General features: G+C 36.3%; 1 protein-coding gene across 1 annotated transcript; it reads right to left on the bottom strand.

The window, feature by feature from the left end:
- Positions 1 to 5,833: 5,833 nt before the first annotated feature.
- Positions 5,834 to 9,537, bottom strand: LOC117632810 (succinate dehydrogenase subunit 6, mitochondrial). The gene is made up of 3 exons (XM_034366400.1): positions 9,230 to 9,537; positions 7,518 to 7,620; positions 5,834 to 6,275 (listed from the first exon to the last, which is right to left on the bottom strand). The coding sequence occupies exons 1-3, from the start codon at positions 9,416 to 9,418 to the stop codon at positions 6,121 to 6,123; spliced, it is 447 nt and encodes a 148-aa protein (XP_034222291.1). The 5' UTR covers positions 9,419 to 9,537; the 3' UTR covers positions 5,834 to 6,120.
- Between the last annotated feature and the right edge of the window lie 6,514 nt (positions 9,538 to 16,051).

The raw sequence follows: 16,051 nt of genomic DNA, 5'->3' as shown, positions 1-16,051 counted from the left end.
TACGAACTCATTTCGCCGCGCTCTACGCAATGGCGTAAGCGGAATTCCCAAATTATTTCTCGATTAAAAAGTTAAATTTTCCCCCATTAAAATATGCAAGGGCAAACTTGTCTTTTTGCTAAAAGAGATTTTCCTTACTTTTTAGATATTTTCTTTCTTTTTAGATATTTTGTTTTGGGTTATTACAAACACCCTTTAGGGTTCCCTACAAATATTTTTTTCAACGATCCAAACTGTTTATTTTTCAAATCTTCATCCATAGATTATCCTTGCAGACAATGAGATAAATTGAAAATCATTAAGGTTTGTAGTTAGAATCAACAAAATAAACGAACACGGTACTTCAAGAAAAAACTATAACAACCATCTAATTGAGTAGTAAAATGGTTTCGGATTCAAGTGATTTTGCAGTAACAATGATCTTTGATTATATCTAAAAACTAGACGGTTCGGATAATTGAAATACAATGCGTGATAGGTACTACAAGGGTGTCCCTCAAATAGCTTATTTGAGGAATCCCTCAACTAAAGCTCTGTGTGGATATAAAAACCCTTTGCAGAATCCATATCAAGAATTAGAGCATGTACAATCATGCTCTCTATTTTTCAATTGAAAATTTTAGGAGCTCTCTATAAAATTTTAACTCCAATCATACTATGTAGTTTAGGGAGTCATAAATGTTATAATTCTTTTTTAATTGGTTCATCTTTATAAAAAAAAAAAAAAATAAATAAATAAATATATATATATAAAATAGTCATCATTAATTAAAGATATAAAATACTCATAAAATAAAGCAACATTAAATTATAGGGAGACACTGAGTACTTTCTCTCTTCTCAGATTTAGGAGCTCTTGAAGGTCTCTCTATTTTAGGAGGTGGATAAAGAGTATAGTTGAAGTTGTATTTTCCAAATCCTCCTTAAAATTTGTCTAAGGAGGTAGTTTAGGGAGCTCATTGTAGATGCTCTTACTCATTAGAACTCAAATAAAAACTTATCACAAAACCTCAAAATCAAAAACCAATGGCTTAGATTTTGAAATAACCACAGTGCCTATTTCGCACATAAATCTCAACCAAGGCTAATGTCTGAATGTACTTGCGTCCAGAGCCGGTCCTAGGTTTTCTAAGGCCCAGGGCAAATTTTCTCAAGTGTGCCCCTTTATACAAATTAAACAAAAATAAAAAATAAAAATTATGAACTAATTAATTTTATTAAAATTATAAGAATTTACAAAAGATAAGGAAGAACACTTTGGGGCCTCATTAAAACCTTGTTTAGGGAAAACCCAATGGGACAAAACCCCAAACGAAGGAAAAAGAGTACCCCGGATTGTAAACATTGCATCAAAAAACGAAAACTACATATTTGAGTCTACATGCTTCCTCCCGAATCTCCATAAGCATTTCTTCATTCACATCATTCTCATTTTCTACTAATTCTTCCAATTGAATTGGTTGTTCATATTCATTTGGTAAATCTTCTTCTAAATTTTCAAGTGAAGCATTGGTTTGTTTAACAAAATATTTATTCAAAGATCCTCTTAAACTTTGAGCAATTTCTTCTTCTTTTTTCTTTCTTTGTCTCTTGAGATTTCCGGAAAGTTGTTTCTTAGGAAACATTTTTTAATTTTCAGAATAAACACAACACAATAAAAAAAAACAATAAAACTAATTAACAAAGAACAATAAAACCTGGATTTTGAGCATATTTTCTTCCACTTGAAACTTCCAATTATAAAGAAAAAGAATCCCAGCCAAGTTTTCTGTTGAATCAAATAATAAATAAGAAAAAGTTAACAATTAATCGCATAAAGCATCTCACAATCTTCAGTCAACTGGATACAAACACATGAAAGTGAGCATGAAAAAGCATTAGAAAACATACCGCCTCTTTGGAAATGACTGCTAGTTCGCCTGGCTTAAGCCCTTGTTTGGCAAACTCCCGAGCTGCATATCCCTATAATATTTGAAAACAAACATGTATTAAGCATTAAAAGTTATCGAGGCTTCCACAATACTGCAAAAAATTATCACAAAGCACAAACATCAATTTTTCAACACTTGATCATTATTACCAAATGATTTTATTTATCCTATTAAACCACAATTCTACACAAAACAACTACAAGAGTCGAGTACAAAAAGATTCTATATGTATCTTTAAAAAAAAAAAAAATACCTTCAAAGAAAGGCACTGGTCTAACTGGTGGATGATTTATTTTCCAACTCTGTTGGAGAAGAGGAGAATCACCGGAAAAAAAAAATTGCTTGCGTTGCTTTGCTTGTGTTATGAACTGAGAAGGTTGAACTGAGAAAGTCGAAGGGTTTTTCCTTCTTTTTGTGGCTAATAAGAGTCTGTTTTGATTCCCCATATTTGTTGATTTGTTTTATATTATATTTTATAATTAATTAATAATGAACTTCCTTAGTCAATACGTTTCTTTTAGAGATTGAGTATATTCAAATAAGCTTATTTGAGGTATCTCTTAACTGAAGTTACTATATATGTATTTTTTTTGAGTGAAATTTAAATGAGCTTAGAGATGTTGAGAAGTAATGCACACGAAAAGTTGCATTGATCTAAGAATGCAGCCCGATCCAGTCTCGTAAATAGTCAAACAATCAATGCATCTTATTGAGTGTTGGTTAGATGAACTTGAGTTAATTGTAGTTACGGTAGACTACACGAAAAACAGTAAGAAATTACGTGGAAATTTCAAACGATATATATGCTACAAAACATGTACCAACTCACCTTGTTTGCACCGTGGGAGGTGCATGCAATGTCTTCCAACCAATTCAAAAGAAATAGGCTGCAATCCTATTCATTATCTATTGTATGAGTCCGCTTCAATAGAATATATGATATTCAAATCAATTGCAATTAAAACTATCAACATGCAATGGAAAAAATAATTTAAAAGGACGGTTGTACAATAACTTAAATCGAAGCTAGCTCAACTCTTAACGAGTTCGTCTTCAAAGGTACACTAAAATGTGACGCCTAAATTAAGAGGAATAAACAGTTACGTTCAACATATGGACAAACAACGAATCTAATAAAAACCCTAAATACATGTGACACTCGAGCTAAATCGTCCAAATATAGTTCCATGGTCCAATGGATGGTGTAGGACATTCTCAGAGGCTGATGGGGCCATGAAAGACCTCTGATTTTTATGCAAATTATATAAATGAAAAGGGCACTAGAAGTTATACAACTTTAGTTCTTAGGGTCTCGCTTGAAAGTGGCAAAAATTCGACTTGAAGTTGTTGTGGCAAGCGAATTTTCCTGTGTTAATCATCGAGTAGGGTGGTCTGATGGGGGTGGGGTCACTTAGGTTTTTTTCCTTGGTTGATGAGGAACGAACAACAAGAAGTTTGGCTGGCAGCGGTGGTTAGAAAGGTATGGCGCCTTGGAGGGCTTGGGTTTTGGTGGGTTACTTGTGATCGTCCCTCGGAGAGGAGCTGTCGATTGGTGGTTGAACGGTGCTGGAATCGGGTGGGAAACCGAAAAGTAGCTATAGTACCCCGAGAGAGAGAGAGAGAGAGAGAGAGAGAGAGAGAGAGGTGTTTGGGCTAGGCGTTTCACAAATTTCACATTTTTTTTCAAAATTGCATGTCTTCAAAGATGCGTAACTTTTCATTTTAACTGTAGTTTTCAAACCGTTGGCGCCTACGCACTTGTCGGGTCGAGCTCTACGTTGTGGCACCAAGAAAAATTTCGCCACTAGTCTCTAAATAAAAGATTCAGTAAGTTCCAAATTATATATTACCAAGGGCACAATGGTCAAAGCATGCTAGAATTTTAATAAATAAATGAAATTTTGGAATGGGCTGTTACAGATGGGCATGTGATTTTTTTAACGAAAATTAGATGGAATATTAGCAATTTTGTGGCTTTAGAGAAATTAACTGCTTTAGTTAGTTCAAAGGGCAATTATTCCAAAGAAAACAATTATGGGGCAAACAAAAAATTATCTACAAGCTCAGAGGAGATTTGGCCAATTTACTCATAAATCAATAGTGTTTAACATTGTTTAGGATTTAATTAAAATTTGCATATTGGATATGGATATTTTTTAGGCAATTTAGGGTAAAATTGATATATCATTGGTCCATCATCGTCCACAAACATTTTCTGTTAAAACTTACTAATGGCATGGGATGTAGTGCATAATGGTGGCAATTTCTGATACGATCCGTTATATGACTCGAAATTCACAAGGAAAAAACATGACACAAATCAGCACGATTAAAATTCGGGTCATTTTCGGATCAACCCTCTATAACCCGCTTAATAAATGGGTGGATTTCAAGTCACTCGTTTAATAAACAGGTGGATTTCAAGTCACCCGTTTAAATTCTTTTAGACTGTAATAAGTACTACAATTATACACTTATACGGCTAGGTGCACTCAACATCCTGGGTAAGGTCTTACTGGGCACCCTGGGAATGAGTTTTCTCCTAGTTACGCTTTAGGGCGCGGTAGTCATGCTCTAGCTCGATATTCCTGGTATGAAGATGTTCGTATTTCTCCGACATCTTGGCAACACTAGCGCGGAGGCGCTTCACTTCTGCCTGGAGATTGACATCTACCGAAGTTTTCTGTCTGGAGGTACCCCCGTGGGGGGTATGGTGTTGGGTATCGTGGCTATCCTGGGTCGACATAGTAAAGTGTGGGGGTGAAGAAGAGGCGACGGGGCCTGATGGGAGAAGGAGCCAACGAGGCTGGTAGAGGGAAATGGGATTTAGAAGTCGTTTCCCAAAGACGGCGCCAAATTGTTGATGTTCTTTTTGGGAGGTCAACTTAGAGAGAAGTGGAGTGTCTTCAGCAGGAGAGAAGATGAGGACCTTCGGAAGGAGAGGAACCTGCAGAAGACAAAGTGGGAGAAGCAGTCGTCAAGCTTCGGACACCGGTGTAGTGTCTGCCAAAGGCTCTCCGATGCTTAAGTCAGCTATATGTGGTAACTTTGGCAGAGTAACAGTAAAAGGTGAGAAAGTAGTTACCCTTTTTACTTGGGTACTGTTCCCTATTTATAGGGAAGTGAAAATGGGAGCCTTGAACCAAGTTTTGATGTGGGACTTTGTGCAAGTCGCTGTGGTCGTGACACGTGTCCTTGGAGATTAGGTTCGGCAGTCAAGAACTTCATCAGTCGGGAGCTTCGACAGATGGTTGGCACCTCAGAAGAGTGTCTTCCTTCGGCAGGGGAAGAAGGCGTGTCTGCCTTGGTGCTAGTCGTTTTGATGCTGGATTTGCTTGGTTGATTATGGTGTAAACATATATTCCCATAAACCTATACCCATGCAAGAAACTCTAACTCACTAAAATGAAGCTCACTGAAATTACAACCATATTGAATTCATATTTGAATTCTAATTTACATATTGAGGTTTAGACTTTGGGGTCTAGAATTTAGGTCTAAAGCCCTGAATCCTTAGTTTCAAGACCCTTCAAACCCTAATCCCCCTAAATCATAGTTAAACCTACCAGAATCAACGCCAAATGCTTGGTCAGAGTTAGATAAATGACAGTTAATTAATGTACTTTTATTCCATTTTCAACACTTCACTTCGAGATTAGGCATAGAGTTTTTGTTTGAGGACATTTCCTATTGAAAGGGGATTAGGCATAGAGTTTAGTTTCCTAAAAGTGACATCATTTGTATCATCTCGACGGACCATTTTGTGCATGATCTCGACAAACCATTTTTGGTATCATCTCTCTAATGGACATTTTAAGGGTATGACTACTATCTCCAACTCCTAATCATTCAAACTTTAATGAAAATAGGGCTCCAGGTTAACGTCACCCATAACATCTAAATCATCACCAAATGCAGCATTATTTTCAGCCCCCATAAAAATTCATCACGATTCACAAAGTTCAAACTGTTAAACGAAATAGCAGCTCTAAAAAGATCACAACACCTCAATTTCATCAGATTGATTCTGAGAAGGTAGCAGATAATTCCTAAAGCCCAAATTAAAACAATCTAGCATAAAGGTAAAAGTACAATCTTTCATCATTACATTTTTCAACACAACTGTGCTTGATTCTTATTGTAGAACTGGAGCATCGGTTATTATATTGCTTCCAAGAGCAACCCAAGTTTAAGATCGTCTCTCATTCTTGTCTTCCCACCACTCCAGGAACTTAGTTTGTGCAGCCAATGTGTCCAACCTGTAAAGTTGCAGCCAGTGGTTTGCAATTTCGTGTCCAAATGTCCAACCAAAAACACCTCCAGCTAGAAAGGATAGTCCAGCACCTGTCAAATAGAACAGGGTTCAGAATCTAGAAATTCCTCCGATCCATAACATAACCTTCTATAATCTATCTAAAAACCCTAGAAAGATTGCAAGTTAAAATGCCCATAAAGATGTCATGTATTCACAGATGTTAATATTGAAACATTTAAAAATTGTAAGTTAAAATGATCAGAAAGGTGGCATGTGCATCACTGAGCTATACAAGTCATCTGCTATAATCGGAATACAGCTGATTTCTACCAAGCCACGTTGGTATGTTACTAATATATTCACAATCTATAGTGTACACATTAGCTTATGCTCATTTGGTACTTGCATGAACAAAGTTGCAGTAAATTGAAATGCAATGTCTTTTCATCGAGTCATTTCCACACTTTCAATATCAGGATCAGAAAAAGAGGGTGGTTTGAGAAATCAGTATAAAGACCAGCATGCTTCAGAATCACTCCCATATGAGAGAGAGAGAGAGAGAGAGAGAGAGAGAGAGAGAGAGAGAGTTGCATGTAGCAGTATACCATAACATACTGTTCCTTTATCTCTACCAAAGCTTGAACACCTAACCTTTAAGTTGCTTTCAACAATTAAGGAAAACACTTGACCTTTCCAGGCTACATAAACTCTGGCCTTTGGAAAAGGAAAACAGTTGAAAAACAAAAACAAAAACAAAAACTAGACTAAGCATATGCAAGGTTTTTCAAAAATTTATATTTCCAGAACATTCAGGCCAAGTTGACAGAAGAAATATCAGAAAGAGAATGAAGAAGACAACTTTGAAATATAATAAGGGACCAACTTGAAGCAGCTATAATTACAGGGACACTACTGGAAACTACTTTTTTTTTTCTTCATATCATGATATTTTTTTGCCACTGATAGAAATACATGTTGGTCCATTCTACCATAGCCAACTGGATAAGCATTAGCATTTTCTTAAGTAAGCATCTTTTGCCAGCAAAAACGGATTTAGTACAGGAATTAGATGTGAAGGATTAGATATGCATATTTCATTTATCCACAAATTTGAACTGTTGCTCAAGAAACTTTACACAAGTGATGTCATGTTAATTCAGGCAAAGCAGAAAACTTCAAAGGTCTGTTTGAAGAAAAAATTTAGACTTTAAAGAAAAAATAAAAATATGAAGAGGAACTGAAGAATTGGTGAAATCATTAGAGATTCAATTGATAGGCAGCTCAATCAATGAAATAGCAAATACACTAAAAAAGAAGAGGCAACGGTCTACCATGCAAACTCCTTGAATATTTCCACGCAACGCCAGCAGTTGATACTGCTCCAATAACACTTCCTGTAAGACCAAAGTTCACTGCTTCCCTAGCAGTCTTCAGCTGAAAAAGGGAAAGCATGTCAATTAAGCTTGTTAAAGTGAAAATACCATCTTAGGGGTACAATATACACCATGAAAAGAGCCAGATATTATATTAGCAGACATATTTTCAAGTTGTGGGCACAAGATCTGGCTTACTGGACAACAGTACAATACAACAAAAAAAGGTTGGAACATTGGCAGCAAAGTTAAGATTAACAAATAATATTTTATTGCACTTGGAAAAGTAATAAAAAGCCACTTCTTAGTGTTGAAAAAAGAATAAAAGATATCTAAAATATAAAAGGCAAATGAAATCTGATATGCTTGTCCACTTCATTTATCTGCATTTTGCATTAAGGTTGGTGCCAAGATAACTAGAGATAAGGAAAGATACCAAAAGAAAGAAAACCAATTTAGACACTGGACATAAAAAATACAGTTCTTGTAGTGGACCTCGATAATTTGCGTACAATTTGATTAGTTGTTTCCTTGTTTGCTCCGGTAACTAGACACGATTTCTTGACAACCAAGAATCTTAAAGTTTCCAGGATTACAACCAGACATGTAAACTTAGACACCTTTTCAAAAAGCCCTACAAAAATGCCACTAGGTTTACATGAAAGGAGAAATAGGAGGAATGAGCCCTCCAGCAACAATACCTCTTTCTATTTCCACTATTTCATGCACCTCGTTTAAATTTCAGGGTCATTGTTTTATTCTCTTCAACACATCATTAAACTAAAATTCAAAACCAAACACTCTGTGTGTGTGTGTGTGTAGCAAAACTGTGAGCATTTATCAATGCTCGCATCCCTTATTCTGATTACTTTCCTGTCAAAAGAACAACAGTCTTGAATCATATCTAACGCAAATTCTGAGGAATTCTTCATCCTTTTTCCTAAGCCATTTAAACTCCCCACTAACCTACCATCCATATATCAAAATTCCAACCTTACTCAGAACTGGTAACAAACACATAAAACGAGCAATAGTTTCACCATAACAATTACCACTTTAGTAACGAAGGTCCATTGCAGTTAAGAAGAACCAAAGATGATGACTAGTAAAAGGATTTTATAGTCAAGTACAGAGGTATCAAGCTAAACATTTATTTTTCAATTATAAGCCAAAATTTGACGGATAAGAGAGAAACAACTTAAAATTAACAATAAACAACAAAGAAATCCAAGGTAAATGCAAACATAAATAAAGTGGGAAAAAAAACAAACAAACAAACAAAGCCTGCCCAGATGAATATTATCAACTCAAAATCAAAATTATTCATCTCCAAAAAGAAAAACCAAACCTCATATCCAAAAATAAGACATACCTGGGATATCATCCTACAACAGAAATGGACACTTAAATATCAATGACTGAAAAACGCACAGCTCAAAATGAAATCAAATGGAAAAAAAATACCCAGATGAAGAACATTAAAAAAAAAAAAAAAAAAAAAGGAACAAAGATCAATCCAACACAAACAAAAATACGAATACCAGATCCACGAAGGTCAAAAAACAACAAAATCAAAGAAACCCAAAAACCCATTACAAACATAAACATTTACGCGCAGATAGAGCAGAGTAAAATGAAGGGAACAAAAGAAGAGAAGGTTTAGAAATTACAGCGGGGCCATGAACAGGGTCAAAAGCAATGAAAGTTTCGACATCAGACTCAGACCAAGGTGGAAGAGGCTTATCGCGCTTGACGAACTTGGAGTAGTTGCTGAGGAAGGAGAACCTCTCGCACCAGAAATCCTTGTAACCGTCCCAATGCTTTTTGAAGAAAGACTGTGGTGACGAAGAATCGGCCATATCCTATTGCCGCCTTCTTTTTCTTCTTCTTTAATCTAAAATCAGAGTGTCGCTGTTACTCTTATTTGCTCGTTCCAGATTTCACTCTCCTTTCTCATTTCATTTTATATAAAATGTTGTTCAACGATGAGACGACGAGTGCGGGAGGATGTACTCCTATACGACAACGTTTTGGTGTGGTTTGGTCCAGCAACCAATGGGATATCGCCACGTTGGTAATTTTATTATTTTTGTTTTCTTTATTTTTCATTGATTATGAACATAGTAATCTCTTTGATTTATTAGATTATGATATGTTGGATTAGAACATGGAGAAAACCAGAAGTTGAGTTTAGACTGATAGGGCTCACCTGTTAAGTAGACTTGATGGAAATGGGAGCAAATTTTCACTACCTGATGGAAATGACGTGCAATTAATGAAGAAACCTTATTTATTAAAAGGGATTTTTGTAGACATGTCACCTGAACTTATACACTTTAAAATTTGAGAAAAGTTGGGGGTGTGTGTTGTTCCTGTGCAATGTGTTTTGGGGGCGAGTAGGGGAGAAAGGGAGAGAGATGTCTCTTTTTTTTCTCTTTTTTTTTTTTTGAAAATAAAAAGACTAAAGTACCCTTAAAATGGATGGAAAATTAGATTGTGTTAAAGTCAAATGACAAATCATGGATTTTGAAAAATTAATGTGACATTTCTCTTAATTTTTTCCTTAAGGTGACAAATTGAAACTGAGGTATAAGTTCAGGTGATAGTTCGATAATTATCCCTTCTTAAAACATTGTGGTGTTACACAAAGAGCATAATACTTGAGATTTAAATATTTCTTTTGTACAAATTCTAGGGGTGTAAATCATGTACCTTGATTTTTCGAAATCTTTGGCTCTTTATGTTGTTTCTAGTGAAAATGATCGTGTCATAGCTTGGTTAAATGTTTGTTGAACGTGTCGAGTGTCTTTAGAGGTTGAAGGAACTTATGGTAGATTTATTAATTCGTAATCAAAGTGAACATGAATGGGAGTGAGCATGAATAGGAGTGAAGATGAATTGGAGCACTACAAAGCATCCCATTGAAGTGTTTATTAACTGTTTGGAATAAGAATGAAAGTAAAATTGATTCTCGTTAAACTATTTACTAAATTGTCAAAAATTGAAATGAAAACTATTTTGATTATTAAAATACTTTTTTTTAATTATTATTTTGAGTTACATGGGGAGGAAAGAAACCCCTTAGGATTTCGAACCTGGGTGTCAAGCACAGGGGAAAGGGGAGGCCACCACTGTAGTACCTGCTCTCGACTAAAATGCCCTTGGGATTCGAACTCGTTATAAAATGGGGAGCACATCCACTCTAACCAACTTGGCTAAGCCCATATCTGCTACTCATAAAAAAACTTCTAATGTAGACTCATGTCTTAAATAATACTTATGATATATTATACAATAAAAAAATTTCTTATAATTTTAAGTATTTACCTACAATATATTTAGTAATATAAACAATAAAAAAGATATTATTAACTATTTAATTACAATATATTTAATTAGCCTTCCTCTCTCTCTCTCTCTCTCAAGTGGTTAATCTCAGGTACAAGTTCTCAATGGTTCTAAGAAAAATTAGGTTTTAGACATAATTAACTTGATTAATTAGTTTGTAAGATATTGGATATTTTGGTTTTAGTTTTAATACCTAGGAAAAAATTAATATTTTGGATTAGCCCAAAGAGAGGCCCAAATTCGTTGGGCCAGGTAAAATTTAACAACTGATAAGATAATTCTACCCTCCTTCTTAAAAAGCCTGGCCCATTTGTAAACCTATACAGTAAATGACGCTTTTGCCCCTGAATGTTTAAACAGGGCGCGACTTCTCTGTTTCGTTTTCGTCCTCGTTCGTTTGGCAGCAGCTTCGTGTTCTTCTCTGTTTCGTCTTCGAGCTCAGTTGTTTGGCAGCAGATTTCGTTCGTTTGGCAGGCAAATTTCGTTCGTTTGGCAGGCAGATTTCGTTCGTTTTCGTTTTCGTTCTCGCCGTTGGAGCTCAATTTTCTGATTGGTTTTCCTTTTATTTCTTCCTTTTTCGTTTGATTATCATGCCGAATCTGTCAGTTTTTTTGTTCGATTCTCATGCCGAATCTTTTTCGTTCGATTATCATGCCGAATCTTGTTTCCTTCTAATTGGATAATCTTTCATTCGATTATCATGCCGAATCTTTCAGTTTTGGGTTTTTCGAGCTCAGTTTTGTGGTTCGATTTTGTGGCGCGATCTTGTGGCTCAGTTTTGTGGCTCGATTTTTTTTGCCTCCTCTGTTATAAACTNAATTGTAGATTCCACTGTCATGGTGGCATTCACACATTCTTCATTATCTAATTTCTCCATGTATGTTGCCAACTCCACTTCCAGCTCCTTTGATCTCTTTTCTGCTTGGATAAATATATCCCACAAGTCCTTCATTTTCTTCTCACTGTCTTCATTTTTTTCATCCTTCCACAGTTGTAATCTTCCGGGCAAACGAAGCTGGGATCTTCTTGTTGGCGGTAGTTGATTTGGTCTGTCATGGACTTCACCAAGAGGTCTTGAATTGCAAGAGGTTCTTTTCCAGCTTCCTCTGCTTCTCCTTTTTGTCCCTCATCATATTCTTTTTCTTTTTTCTGCATATTGAACAGAAACTAATTAAAAACTGCATTGCATTGGAGGAAACGAAAACCGAAATTTATAATTCACTGTTTAGAGATTCTTATTCCTTGTCAAGAGGGTCTCCCTCTTCTCCGGTAGTTTTTCTCTTTTTATATGTTTTCAAAATACCCTGTACAATGAAATTGAATGATTCAGAAACTGCATTGGATAATCTGCTACAAACAACCAGAAATCAAAATGCAAATACAGTACTGAATATCAAAACACGTTTGACTTCACGAGCAGTTATAATATTCCCATAAGCCCTAGCAAAAAGCTCTCTGAAATTGAATTATGGAACCAGAAACTGCATTGCAGTTTCTGGTTCAAAATCTGCTACAAACAACCAGAAATCAAAATGCAAAGACAGTACTGAAACTAATATTTGGTGGTAAAACAGCTCGATCAAGTTCCAGAAAGGGGTTTTCTTGAGAAGCTTCTTCTGCCTTTCATTGAGCTTGTCCTTTACGTCTCTAATGATGTTGTTGAAAGCAGAGGCATTGCAGCGAAATTGGACATAGTCTGGGTGCTTTGCTTTCCGATCATAGTTTGGCTTTGGCTTTGGTTTACTCTTTTGAGCCATCGTTTTGATTCTGCGCTTTGGTTGGTTTTCAGCTTCATTCTTTTTGTGGTGACATTTCTTGTTCCATTTTGTGATATGCACTGCAGTTTGTGGTCAAAATCTGCAACAAACAACCAGAAACTGCTGCTCAAAATTTGATGTGAAAAGAAACCAAAATGCAAAAACAGTACTGAAACTAATATCAAAACACATTTAACTTCATGAGCAGTTATAACATTCCCATAAACCCTAGCAAAAAGCACTCTGAAATTGAACTATGGAACCAGAAACTGCATTGCAGTTTCTGGTTCAAAATCTGCTACAAACAACCAGAAATCAAAATGCAAAGACAGTACTGAAACTAATATCAAAACACGTTTGACTTCATGAGCAGTTATAACATTCCCATAAACCTTAGCAAAAAGCACTCTGAAATTGAATTATGAAACCAGAAACTGCATTGCAGTTTCTGGTTCAAAATCTACTACAAACAACCAGAAATCAAAATTTGCTACAAACAACCAGAAATCAAAATGCAAAGACAGTACTGAATATCAAAACACGTTTGACTTCATGAGCAGTTATAACATTCCCATAAACCTTAGCAAAAAGCACTCTGAAATTGAATTATGGAACCAGAAACTGCATTGCAGTTTCTGATTCAAAATCTGCTACAAACAACCAGAAATCAAAATGCAAAGACAGTACTGAATATCAAAACACGTTTGACTTCATGAGCAGTTATAATATTCCCATAAACCCTAGCAAAAAGCACTCTGAAATTGAATTATGGAACTAGTTTCTGGTTCAAAATCTGCTATAAACAACCAGAAATTTTGAATCCAACGATTTTGAATGGTTAATCCCTATAAACGAAGCAAAACCTAAACGAAGAGTAGTTTTGAATCCAACGATTCATCCATTTTTCCAAAATCTGCATTGCATAAAGAACAACAGCAAAAATGTGTAATCCCTAAAATCGAAGACAAATCTGTGTTAGAGGGTCATTTTCTTACTGTTTTTTTCCCAAGAGAGTGAAAATCATTTCGATCGTCGTCAGTGGTTGTCGTTGTTGGTGGTGGTCGTTGCTGGTCGTCGTTGCTCTTCGTCGTTGCTGCTCGTCGTCGTTGCTGCTCGTCGTCGTTGGTTGTCGTCGTTGCTGCTCGTCGTCGTCGTTGTTGGTGGTGGTCAGTGTGGAACTATCGGCTGAGTTGCTGTAGTTGAAGACGAAAGGTCGCGCGAAAGGGTTTTTGGAACTGATTCAATTTGAGTAGTGTCGTTTTTTGTTCTGTTTTGAGTCTTGTTATGTTGTTTTGACTGTAAGTTTTGAGTGGGTAAAAACTAAATATCTATATTTGACAATAAATCACAATGGCACATGTAGTAATTTTAGTGCTCTTCAATGTTATTTTAGTAAAAGTATGTGTTATTTTATTGTCTTTGGTCTTATATTAATTAAGTAAAATTGTATATCTATCTTTCAAATTAGTAAAGTATTTTATGTGTGAAAACTAAAGCTCCCATGGTTCTAATACCAACATTTGGACTGATCGGTACACTTCCCAAGCTACGTATGTTCCTGTAGTTTCTTTTATTGCGTGGGAGATATGGAAATCCCGTTGCAGGGTGGTTGTATTTAATTTTGCTGGCACGGAGTTTAGAGCAACAAGGTCCCCCTCCTTCTACTTTGAGTGAGGAGACCATGCCTCCTCTTAGCTCTCCTACTTGGTGTCGCCCGGTGATGAGTGTTGTTAATTATAATTTTGACGGCACTTGGCAGAAGCATAAGGTGAAGTCGGGTCTGGCTGGGAGTTGTCATTCGTAATGCTGAGGGTAGATTTTGAGGGGAGCTGCTAAATCCAGTTCTTGTGCTTCTGCGCTTGTGGCGGAGGCTTTGGCAGCTTCTCATGCTTTATCTATGGCGGATAAACGAATTGTTTTGGAATCAGATTCTAAAGTTCTTTTGGATGGGGTTAATGGCAAGGATGGTAACAGAATCTGGATGAAATCAGGCGTATGAGTGAGTCATTTTCTTATGTTGATTGGAGATGGGTTCCTCGTCAAGTGAATCACGCCGCCCATAATGCGGCTGCGATAGGTATTAGAGCGGTGGAGCTGGAAAGACCACCACCGTCTCTGGTTCGTGTTTTGAATATGGATGCCTTGCCTTGCCCTCCCCTGTTATTGTTTATTTGCTTTTGGTATTTTCTCCTGTTGTTGTTCTGTTTGTCCATTTTGGCTTTTAATGAATTGATTTCGACCAAAAAAAAAAAACCCCTTTCTCTCCCTAAAGAAAAAACCTAGCCGCACCCCTTCCCCTCTTTCTCCTTCAATCTTCCTTATATTTGGTTTATCAATGTTGACCAAGGTCTAAAATATCGGTGATATCGGAAATATCAATAGTCCAAAAACACGAAAATTTCGATGGAAATATCGGGATATTATCGATATCGATAAAAATTGAATAAAAACCACGGAAATTGTAAGAAAAGCTTGGAAATTTTTATTGAAACTTTGGAGGATGCTTATTTAGTCAATTATCTATTAGTTTATCACAAAAATTTGGAAGGAAATGCATTGCATGATGGATTTAACTAATTTAAGTTGATTATATAGCGAGCTGACAAACACTGTGAGTGTAGAAAATATGTAGTAATTAATGAAAAAATATTAAACACACCACAATCATTTATATATAATGATTTACTACAATATTTTACATTTTATACATTGCATGGTAAGATACATAAATGACTTAGTACCACATAGAGGTCCTATGAGGTTCAAAACTTTCACTATCTTCATCATCTCTATGTGTAGAGTAAGTGTATTGTGAAGAGTAGTCATCGAATGATAAATCCCCAAAATAATTTTGCATGTAATTGTTAACATGCCACCCATATGGATCCGAGATCGGTTGACGCTGTCCATGAGCAAAATCATTTGAAGATTGAGTCTCAGATTCTTTCCATGAGCTGCTCGATTCCTTCCCAAAAGGAATGGGATATGAAGGGTAGGGAAATGGTTGGTTATGAGTATAATCATAGTTACTACTTCCCACTCCAACAGAGTCTGAAGTCATAGATAACGAATCATCTTCTTGACTTGACAAAATCGCCTTGCCTCTTTCTCTACGAGTATAGTCCTTCCCTATGGCACCAATTCCTGGTCCTGCCCGCCTACTCCCATGGTCTTCATCTTGTGTTGCATGCGTGAAGTTTGCCTCACCAGTGAAGGGGCTCATAAATTCGGGAGGCGGTCCAACATAGTTTCCATATCCACCACTACCTCCAGCTCCACTATATCCTTCATCATTCCCACCTCCAGTGGTAGGCGAGTCTCCTGATCTTGTACTAGAGCTATCATTAGTATCGGCGGGATCTTGTGGTTGAGTAGGATTGGAAGAAG

Source organism: Prunus dulcis, chromosome 6, assembly GCF_902201215.1.
Source record: "Prunus dulcis chromosome 6, ALMONDv2, whole genome shotgun sequence".
NCBI classification, from domain to species: Eukaryota; Viridiplantae; Streptophyta; class Magnoliopsida; order Rosales; family Rosaceae; genus Prunus; species Prunus dulcis.
Note: the sequence above shows the minus strand (reverse complement) of the source record. Positions and strands in the feature narration are given on the sequence as shown.

Coding starts and splice junctions, on each gene's coding strand:
- LOC117632810 (XM_034366400.1), bottom strand. CDS start 9,418: ATGGCCGATTCTTCGTCACCACAGTCTTTCTTCAAAAAGCATTGGGAC. Junction 7,621..9,229: donor ACCCTGTTCATGGCCCCGCT/GTAATTTCTAAA, acceptor TCCCTTTTTCAG/CTGAAGACTGCTAGGGAAGC. Junction 6,276..7,517: donor ATATTCAAGGAGTTTGCATG/GTAGACCGTTGC, acceptor TCTATTTGACAG/GTGCTGGACTATCCTTTCTA.